The 11,613-nt window shown below is 34.9% G+C and overlaps 1 protein-coding gene across 1 annotated transcript; it reads right to left on the bottom strand.

Annotated features, from left to right (window-relative positions):
- Positions 1-216: 216 nt before the first annotated feature.
- LOC111619795 lies at positions 217-2,583 on the bottom strand. The gene has a single exon (XM_023361611.1). It carries the CDS (start codon positions 2,581-2,583, stop codon positions 217-219), a length of 2,367 nt encoding a protein of 788 aa, XP_023217379.1.
- Between the last annotated feature and the right edge of the window lie 9,030 nt (positions 2,584-11,613).

The raw sequence follows: 11,613 nt of genomic DNA, 5'->3' as shown, positions 1-11,613 counted from the left end.
AGATACAGGCGTTATTTTTGGAACGTTTTTAAAAAGATATTCTATCGTATAAGCGCCATCTCTACATATTGGCTATAATTAGTTAAAATAATACCAGTAAATACATTAAACTACAATAAAGTGTTAAAATAATGCCCGTAAATACATTAAAATACAATAGAGTGCATATAGAAACAAGAGTTAAGAGAGTTGCCGCTATGCTAACTTTCTTGACTCTTATAGTATGCATGTTCGCCATGCTGCCGATACTTTGCTTGCATCCCGGAAGTTGATAGCTAAACCTTTTTGGCTTGTTTTGCAGATATGCCAGGCTTCAGCGTATCTGAGGTGCTTTTTGTCGCGTACTATTTGTATCAATTTAGCACGGTCCCACTCCGCTTTGACCTCTTGTGGGTCGACTAAGACGTACGTCGCCAGCGCTGTGCACGGCTGTTCTTTTCTTATATTTCTCTGATGCTCTAACAGCCTTTGTTTGATGGATCTTCCGGTAGCTCCGATGTAGAACATCATATTCTGCCTCCGTGTGTCTGTAACCGGGATTCTGTAGACTCCTGGAATAGTGTTCTTGTCCACAGCATCTTTGTCTGCCCTTAGCAACTGATAAATAGTGGGACTCCTTTTGTATATTATTCTTTTCTTTGTAGCAGCTCCTATTCGCCTATATACGTTGCTTAGCGAGGCCTTGTACTCCATCGTTGTGAACTCTTCTGTATTTTGTAGACTTCTCATCTTGCTACGTGTCTTACATAGGCTTTTTATAGCTTTAGTATTAATCCCGTGTCTCTTAGCTAATTTATTGATATAACAGAGCTCTTCGTTTCTGTCCTGGGTACTGCTGCAGTGCGAATAAGCTCGCGCGATGAGCGCCCGGAATGCAGCTAGCTTATACTTAGGCGGGTCGTGTGAATTCCATGGGATAAATATCGGGTTGTACGTAGGCTTTCTATAGACTTTAGTGAGAAAATTCCCTTTGCTGTCAATTTGTATATATAAATCCAGAAAGTGTATGCATGTATTACTTTCTTGCTCTAGTTCAATTTCGAGGCCGAACTTGTTGTCGTTAACGCTCTTTATGAAATGCTGTAAGTTGGGTTTGACACTCCATAAAATAACCACGTCATCGACATACCTTGCATATAGTAGGATTTGCTTTTCGTAACTGGGCACAATGGTATTCTCTAGCGTTCTTAACACCATCTCACATAATGTACCCGCCATTGGGCTTCCCATGGCGACGCCCTTCTGTTGCGTGTACGTGACGCCTTTAAAGTTAAAAATAGAAGAAAAAGTTGCTAGATGCGTTAACTCTAAAATATGCTTTCTCTTCTTTTCTGGATGCTTGATCTTGCTTAAAAGGAAATCCCGTAAATGGCAAAAACATGGTTCTAACAGGATGGAAGGGTACAACGCCTTGAAATCCAATACGGTCATATACTTAACTTCTTGGGACTTTATATTTGCCATTTTTCGTATAAGCTCTAACGGTTGTTTTACGCTATATCGATGTGGGGGTGAGTACTTGTGAATGAACTCATTGAGCAATCTTTCCAATAAAATTGTGGGGGCGCATCCTTTATCAACGACAGGCCTTAAGCTTTTATCCTTTTTATGGATTTTGGCGAATCCAAATAGCCTAGGTGCTGACGGTGCGTGAACTATTATCTTCGTCAAACCAAGCTCTTTAGCCAATGGTGTGTTTGCAAATCTTTTAACTCTTGCCTGCTGTCTTTCTAGAGCGCGTGCATGCGCTTTAATACAATTAGTATCACTGATGTACTTTAACAGAAAATCGTCGTAAGTGCTTCTTTTCATGACAACTAAGTCCTTGGATTTGTCGGCCCTTGTGAGCACCAGACTGTTACCTTTCAGCCATTCCCGACTCTTCTTGATGCTTGCCCAGATTGTGTCGCAATCCCTTTTACTATAATCTTGTTTGATTTTAAGCGCCACTTCCCATCTAAACATTTCTTTTTTGATCTTACTAAGTCCCTCTATAGCATGCTCGACTTCTGGCATAATCTTTCCAGGAGCAAGTTTAGGTGGTGGTGCATACTTAGGTCCATACTTACATGCTTCTTTCAAGCATGTTGGAAGTGTGATGTCATCCCAGCATATAATTGTAGGGTTGAGCTGCGTTTTACGACATTCTTGGTGCATTTTGATCCAGTCCATTTTTTTCTTATATCTCTTCCGTAATCTAACCGACACTTGATTAGCTAAGCCTACAACTCGGAGGTTAGCTTCCTTTAAAACTTGTGGTCCCAGCTCGTACATCTCGTTTTCTAGCTCAATTAGTACTTTAAGCAAGTAGAATCTCCTTCGTCGTGTGGACCGGATGGCTTTTCTTAAGCATACTGCACGTAGTTTAGGTAGTAGAGAGGCACATCCTTGGGGTAAACGTAATCTCCAAATCGACATTGGAAAGACATTGCATTTTTTGCAATCCGTCAAAAATCCAAGTTTTGCATCGTTCCTGCAAATCTTCAGGACTAGGGCTCGATACTTTTTGGCCGGCGTTGCCCAATTATAACTCGTCAATCTGGTGCTCACAAGGGCCGACAAGTCCAAGGACTTAGTTGTCATGAAAAGAAGCACTTACGACGATTTTTTGTTAAAGTACATCAATGATANCAAACAAAGGCTGTTAGAGCATCAGAGAAATATAAGAAAAGAACAGCCGTGCACAGCGCTGGCGACGTACGTCTTAGTCGACCCACAAGAGGTCAAAGCGGAGTGGGACCGTGCTAAATTGATACAAATAGTACGCGACAAAAAGCACCTCAGATACGCTGAAGCCTGGCATATCTGCAAAACAAGCCAAAAAGGTTTAGCTATCAACTTCCGGGATGCAAGCAAAGTATCGGCAGCATGGCGAACATGCATACTATAAGAGTCAAGAAAGTTAGCATAGCGGCAACTCTCTTAACTCTTGTTTCTATATGCACTCTATTGTATTTTAATGTATTTACGGGCATTATTTTAACACTTTATTGTAGTTTAATGTATTTACTGGTATTATTTTAACTAATTATAGCCAATATGTAGAGATGGCGCTTATACGATAGAATATCTTTTTAAAAACGTTCCAAAAATAACGCCTGTATCTTAACGCAAATTTTGGTTCGAAGTTCGATTTTTCAGTTTTTTCTTGATAAAGACCATTGAATATGGTCGAAAACGTTTGAATTTATCTATTAAATTACGGCTGCATATGTAAAGGTTTGTTTGAGTGTATATTTTTAATTAATTTAATTTAAAATATATGCTTGCCACTTCAAATTAGCAGTGTCTTGCCCCTGTACATCATACTTTCTTGTTAGCAATAGAGTTATGCCAGTCATCTATCATATTCTATATATCTATATTCCTTTCAGAGGAAATTTTAATTGAAATAATGTGACTTCTGGTGCAAACTAGAAGTTCTTATATAGTTAATCGGAACCTCTTGCCTCTAAGCTTTCCACATATGGGCTCAGCTTTCATCTATCTAACTCCATTAGATAAGATTAAGGAGTTCATCTAGAGATTAAGGAATTACAGATGGACAACAATGGAAATTTATAAGTACAATTTTTTTAAATTGCAGCTCAATAATAAATATTAAGCTAGATAAATTCAGTAGGATCCTGATTTTCCTTTTAGTCAAAATTAGTTTTTAAAAAGTTATAACACTAATCTGAAGATGGGATTAGACAATAGAGAAGGGCATAATATAAATTTACAAGGGATGGAACAAACTAAAGCTAGAGAATCAAGAATTAATCTCTTTGAATTCATTGGCAACTAGTAGGAACCCATCAAAATTGACTGTTTTATTCAGTTAAAATACAATACAGTATAGCGCCGTTTATCCGAATCGATTGGGGTTGTTCGGATAACTTATTTTTCGGATAACCGATTATGTATGAAAAAAATATACAGTATTAACCTATCTCATGTTGAAATTTTTCTTCGTTGCATGTTGCTTCACGTTGAATTTTCATCAATGTTAAGCCTAACATAAACTTTTTAAAATAATAATTGTGGCTATTGTATCGTTAAAAATTATTTCTTTCTTTTTTACAAACAAAATAAATATATTGAAAATTATAAAAACAAGAAATTTATACTTTAGAAGTTAATCTAGTATCAAAAATGTTTGATTCAGCACGACACACAGTCCTCAGAAAAACACCACACAAAAGTGCGTGCTAACAGCTAAAACACACACATCAACAAAAAAATGGAGTAGCCCAAGACATAGCCAATGATTGCAGCACCACAGCACTAGTGAAAATTTAAATTTGCTGACTGGAATTCTTTCGGATAACTGACGTTTTGGATGATCGACTTTCGGATAAACAACGCTCTACTGTAAGCTCTTTCAAAATTTGGCGTTTTACACAAAATTTATCAATATAGCAAGTGTTTTCTGGGCCATTTGTAGGTGATTCACATCTACTTGTTCTCTGATACCATGAGGCTCTTTCCATCAGTCCTCTCTCTCAATGGCTTCTTTCAATTTTGCATCTGAGTCTCAGGGTGGCAATTTAGCATTCTTAAGGCTAACCAACTTCAACTGGTGGGTTTCAGATTAATGGTGAGGATAGTGTTGGCAACCTCATAGCAGTTTCATTGGCTGTTATAAAAGTTAACCTACCAGCAAAACAGGAATTCACAATAATGGTGAGAAACTAAAAGTTAATCAAACTTCTCAACAACACCGTGTTAAAGCAAAATTAAACAACTATAAACCTTTACGGTGTGATATTATATGTGAAATTACGGTGTAATTTTATATAATATCACACCGTAAAGGTTTGTAGTTGTTTAATTTAACTAAAGTTAAGAAAACTAAATTGCTAGATGGCATGTAAGTGCCTGACATGTTTATTGCTTGACTTGCTGTAGACTTAACATTGTATCTTTGCCACTCCACCACATCTGAACTATTGCACCATTTTCAAATTTTTTTCAGTGGCATCATTTACAGCGTAGGAGTTTTAATTTGATACCTGAACCATATTTTTTATCCTAGTCATTTAATCAAACTTTAAGTCAGAAAGCTGAAACCTTCTTTCAACTAATATATAGGTTAAAGATGTTAACCAGATATTGCTAGATTTAATGCTATTAGGCACTATGTTTAAAGTGCCTACAAGAAATTAAGGGTCTATGAAATTAAAAATAGAGAAAATAGAAGTTATGGAAATTAAAATAAAACATTAAATTTTTGCTCAGTTAGTTTACTTTATGTAGATTTTTTTACACTTTTTGCATGCAAAATCTTTAATAATTTCCATAACTGGCAACTGTTTAATATTTCACTTTCTATGGAAAGTACAGATAAATATGAAAATTTTGTTTGAGACAAATTAGATATTAAATGATTTTTAATGTAATTTAATGTTGAAAAAGATCATCCTCCTTCAGAATTTGATCCTATGATTGACAAGTACATTCTTAGAGCTATATTTATATTAGGAAAGCTGAATACTAAATTTTGCTCATTTTTGTATCAACAGTAATTCTTGTACAGTTTTGCAGACAAGAAAAGAAAAAGATTATATTTTAAAAATTAAAAAGTGCCTAGGATGTATGAAAAGAACAATGAGGCTCTGATTGCAGGTTATGATAAGGCCATAATTTATTTTGTTTACTATGCTTAATAATTACTATTATTATTATTGAATTGGAAGAAAAGTTTTTTTTTCATTAGTGAAAACTTGGGTTTTATTGGTATAGGCATATTCGACTTTTCTGTCATTAAAAATTTGAAATAGACAATTTCAATAATTAGGACAAGAAACTATTTTAATTTGAAGCTGGAATCAGGTAGATTCCGAAAACATTTGTGATTTGTCACATCTTCCATGTTTTAGTAGATGCTGAAGAGGTTCAGTGATTAGAAGTTATTAGAAATTTTCACAGATTTATTTACAGTTTCATTTTGTCAAAAGAAAGTTACATAACTTTGAATATAAGGGAAAACAAGATTCATTATCGACATTTAATGCTAATTTATTTTCATAAAGTAAAAGTAATGATTACAATGAAAAAGATTTGGAGAGGATGCTGTAAATGTTCACATAGTATGAAAGTAGTTTTCTAAGTTTAAAGCAGAAAATTTTGACCTGAATGATGTTGAATGTTCAGGAGGAAAGGCCATCTATAGGTCAACACAAGTTTAATTCTGGTGAAAATGCAAAGTAATCCCAGAGTAACTACTAGAGATATAGTGAAAATATGGAGATATGTTATTCAGCAGTTATTGATCATCTGCATAGATGGAATGGTCAACAAATACAAAATCTGGATTACACAAATTTAAAGTGAAAAAATTTGTTCTAGATTTTTAGCATGCTATGAATTTTTTTTTTCTCCAGCAAAATGCCAAACTTCCATTTTTAAAAGACATGAATTCAGGTGATAAAAATTGAATTGTTTATGACGACAATGCACAGAAAAGGAATTGAATAATGTAGAATGAGCCAGCAAATAATGTTGCAAAACTTTATCTTCACCCAAAGAAGACAATGTTCAGCATTTGATGGGGTTGGAAAGGTATAGTGCATACAGTACACTATGAGTTTATAGTTAACAATCAGACAATTAATTCAGATAAGTATTGTTGGTAACTCAATCAGTTAAATGTGATAATTTAATAAAAATGGCCAAATTATTTAATCAAAGAGAAGTCTAAAACCGTTAAGTATTTTTAGACTAAAAAAAAATTACTGGAACTTGGATGGGATGCCATCACACCCACTATATTCAACATTTCTTGCACCTTTCAATTTTTATCTGAAATTTGAATTGGAAAATATTGTTTCTTTTGAAGATTGTAAAAAACGTATTGACTACTTTATTGACCAAAAAAGATGAAAAATCCTGGCAGAAGGGCATTTTTCAATAATTGAGAAGATGAAAAAAGTTATTGATCAAAATGTACAATGTTATAATTCATTAAATTTTTATATTTGTTTAAATAAATAAGTTTAAGTTCTTGAAAACAACAAATGAACTTTTCTTCCATCTGAATAATTTAGAAATGTCAGAAGAAAAGATTTATCCAGAGCAGGCAGAAGAAAAGAATGACTCAGAACATATAGAAGAAAATATTGATTCAGACCAGGTGAAAGAACAGATTGATCAAGAGCAAGATTTGAGTCCATCTCCTATAAAAGCTAATCAGGTATATTATCAGTTATATCATTTAAAGCCTTGAGTTACTTTTTTTTCTTTTTAGATTTAATTTAGAATTCAAAATCATAGAAGTTAAGTTGTCACTATGCAGGCAACATAAGTACAGTTGATTAGAGTAAATATTTAGTTATTGATACTGTTATTTATATATTATATTTTTATTAGGTAAACTAGCAGATAAGCCCAGCATTACCCGGGCAAAAAATAAAAACAAACATTAAGGTTATTTTGTACTTCTAACCTTTCTATTATATTATATTACAGTATTTTATTTATATAACTACAAAGGTTATCTTAGGTAAGGGTTTATCACACCATGTGACCAATCTAACACATTTTAAAAATTCTTTAAATTGTATACAGTAGAGGAATAAAGAATTTTTAAAACATGTTAGATTGGTCACTCGATGCAATGAACCATTATGTAAGAAAACCTTTGTAATTATGTAAATCAAATACTATAATATAGAAAACATTAAAATGAAAACCATATAAAGAGTTTGGTTATTTCAGCATACCAATGTCATGTTTATCGCAATACTCAGATGGTACAAAATGGCACAAATTCAATGGTCAAGCAGACAGGAATTGAATTACGGATTATTTTCAATTCATCTTTTCAATTTGTCAATACTATCTTAAATTAATATCTGAAACATTAGAATATACAAAGTTAACATTAAAAAATATTATGATATCTGAAAAACTTAAGATATAATATTTTCTAATGTTCACTCTAAGAAACTGTACCATTCACTAAACAAACAATTTGACACTTAAACACTAATTCCAGCAATAAAATGAACAAATAAACTTTAATGCTCAAACATTTTCGGCCATCTTTCAGAGGCTCTTATCAGGAATGTACGAAACACAAAAAAAAACAGTTCTATCTTTTGAAAATTTCTAACCGTTGAATATAGCTGTATAGAATATAGGCGACCGGATGGCTGAGCAGTCAAGGTGGCAGCCTACTGCTGTGGGGACCCAGGTTCGAATCCGAACGGGTCGAAAAATCCCCAGGAATTTTTCGAGGGGTAGTCCATTCAGATATGTTGGGCCCCATCCCTCACCACCCGGCAGCCCCATTGTGGGCCTGGCCGAACCCATAATGGGCTTGCAAAAAGAGGCCCTCTTAGTGCCCACAGGGCGGAAAGAGTTTAAAAAAAAAATGATGTATAAAATATATTTAAATGATGTTCAATACAAAAAATCGTTTACAACATGTAAATTAATTATTGTAACTAAAGCTATAAATAAATTCATTATTAATATATTATATGGTATTGTAAAAGTTAGTCCGATGTTTCATTTACATTGCAGAAAGATAAATACATAATTACACAAAAAAATTATCATTGTGCAAATAATACTTCCACGATTGTGAAACTGGAATATAGTCGGAGTTAATGCAACTTTCCTTCATGCCCTCTATATAAATCTCAAGAGCCTGCAACAAACGTAAGTCGTGTTGGTCAAAGGCCCTGTGTAAAAGAGTAGCTTCATCCCAACATGGTGAAACCCTGGGTTTGGTAGCATACTGGGCTAGTGCAGTATCATATTTCCCCTTGGACACGTCATACTTGTGGTCACGTATTCTAGCCTCAAGTGATCTGTATGTGTATGTTATATGTCTATTGAAACGTTTGTCCTGCAATGGAATGCGATACACACCTGGTGCTTTCTTGTCATCAGACTTGTCTTTTGCATTAGATAAAAGCTAGAAAATGTTCTGTTTTCTCTTATAAGATATAAGAGAAAACAGAACATTTTCCAGCTTTTAGCAATTTTAAATCCTTAGCAATTCTATTATAAAAATGTTGGAGGGATGGTTCATAAGATATAACAACCCGATAGTGCTCTGCATCACTAACCCACATATTGGTGGTAGCTATCTTGGATTGCTGGTTGGCAGTGAGCCTGTTTTTTAAGACTGGTGGTATCTGTGTGCAGATGCTATATACTTGACGCATTTCACTTCATTGTAGATATCGGATGTTTCCGAGCAATGGGAGTAAGACCTTGAGACTAGGGCCCGGAATGCTGCTACCTTAAAAGGCCATGGATCTGCTGAGTTAGCAGGTGTAAAAAGGAGGGTGTATGTGGGTTTGTGGTAAATAGTTGTGGTTATCTTTTTATTTGCCACACGAATCGTGACATCCAAGTAATTAACTTCTGTGGGACTTTCCTGATCTAACTCTAGTGTTAGTCCGTAGCTGTTGTTTTTAAACTCTTAACACTTTTCCTATATCAGGTTTGGTTTTTCCATATGATCAAAATATCTACATACCATGTGTAGCTAAGGATATTGGATTGTAAGTTTACTAAGACTCTTTCTTCCAATTTTCGTAAGACGAGTTCACACAGATCCCCCATGATAGGGCTACCCATTGGTACTCACTCCCCTTTTTGGACGTAAGTTTGACCATCAAAGTAAAAAAATGAAGAATAACATATTAGATGCGTGAGTTCTAATATCTAAATACAAAAACGCGTCCCAAACTTAAGTTCAATGTTATAACATGTTGGGACAACATCTACGATTTTTGTGCCTTAGAAAGGCTATTCAACATACCAGATGCCTGATGTACCACAAATTGAATCAACTAATCAATCTTGAGGAAGATTTATATAGACAGGATTTTACTATCCTAAAACAAGTGAACTCCAGAGTGTGGGTAGCCAGAGGTAGGACGAGGTCATACCGCTTTCTCTTGGCAACAGTTTGGTGAAAACTGCCCACTTTGTCAGTGGATGGCTTGTTATGTTTTATGATCCTGAAGGGTCGGGATTCTTTTTGTCAGATCGAGTGGAGGAGGTGAGAGGGGTCGTCGGTAATGCACAGGCAATAAGCAAGCAAATGTTCACCATTTAACGAGAAAATCAAAGATTTATTTTATAAGAAATGGACGATTACAATTATGAACATCGAATGTCTATCGAGATTTTTCCCTAAATTCCGAGTACAAGGAAGGGGGCCAAGAGAGAATTTACACGAGTTATTATCACATCTCTTTATTATTTTCATTGAAGTTTGACTATTCCTTTCTGGATCAAGGCACAAATTTATAAGGGTCGCAACCAGTGGTGATATTCAGCGGGTTCGCACAGGTTCGGCCGAACCCTTTGTTAACATTTTCAAAGTTTTCCGAACCTTGTTAAACACACGTAACATTTCTCAGTGGTTTTGTTTCTTTTAAAAAATATATTAAAATATACGTATTATACTCTGTAACACTACTAAACTAGAGCCTTCCGATGCACCATTTGAGCGAAAAAAAATTGTTTAAGGAAAAATTTTCTGTTAGCGAACCCTTTGTTAAATGTTTTGAATATCACCACTGGTCGCAACAAATGTTTGTAGCGTGCACTTGATAAAGGAAGTTCAACGATATGGCTCCTCAGTATAGTCCAGCTTGTCACTGATCAGCAGTTGTTGAGAGACTCCCCCAAAGGGGATTTAAAGCAGGTTTATATAGATTCGTCTTGGGAAAATACATCATTTGATTGACTGTTGTTAGAAGTAAAGGTTACTTTTGTAGGGGTGGAGGTTGAAAGGTGTTTCCGGGACTATAAAAAAAAATGATGAAATCGGACGTTAATTGTAAACTTTAAGTCTTGCAGTATGAAAATTACATTGTTTTGATGTTTGAATGTTTAAATTCAAAAGCAGGGTTATAACCTTCTATTGTTGTTGAGGAGACCTTTGATCCTTTTCTCTGACGATGTTATTTTAATGGTTAGGTGACGATTTTATTTAAAATATGCTGAAAGTTTATGAGAGTAGGAAAAAAAATTAGTTTACACACAGCTCGGATCTCACAAGAGTCATTGAAGTAGAAGCAAATGTCAAGCATAACTTGTAGTGTAAATATGAAGAAAACCTCACTTGTATAATCAAAATACAAAAACTGCATCCCAAACCTAAGTTCAGCAACATGTTATACAATTCGAATTTGGTCCTATGTTTGTGCCTCAATCAGCTGCACCAAATCTGTTCTCATTCATTCTGAACATGGAAAAATTACTATCTAGTGGAAGTAATAAGTATCCGGACACCCGCAAGGACTGTGTTCGATGGAAGGTGCTGATGGCAATTGAAAGTTACAAGCCTGAACCCAATGTACATAAGTTTTGGAATTACATCAAATGCAGTAATAAGTGGCTCCAATCTACTAACATCACAATGGTCAAATCTGATAAGAGCAAGGCAATTTTCATCATGCTAAGGGCAACCTATGTCAGTATATTACACCAATATGTGGGTTAGTGATTCAGAGCACAATCGGGTTGTTATATCTTATGAACTGTCCCTCCAACATTTTTATAATATATGCATTCCATTGCAGGACAAACGTTTCAATAGACGTATAACGTACACATACAGATCACTTGAGGCTAGAATACGTGACCACAAGTATGACGTGT

This window comes from Centruroides sculpturatus, unplaced genomic scaffold (assembly GCF_000671375.1).
Source record: "Centruroides sculpturatus isolate CEXI.00-Female unplaced genomic scaffold, Cexi_2.0 scaffold178, whole genome shotgun sequence".
Classification (NCBI taxonomy): Eukaryota; Metazoa; Arthropoda; class Arachnida; order Scorpiones; family Buthidae; genus Centruroides; species Centruroides sculpturatus.
The sequence above is the reverse complement of the archived record's forward strand: the minus strand, read 5'-3'. Positions and strand labels throughout refer to the sequence as shown.

Excerpts from the sequence above, each read along its gene's own strand:
- LOC111619795 (XM_023361611.1), bottom strand. The coding sequence starts at position 2,583 with ATGACAACTAAGTCCTTGGACTTGTCGGCCCTTGTGAGCACCAGATTG.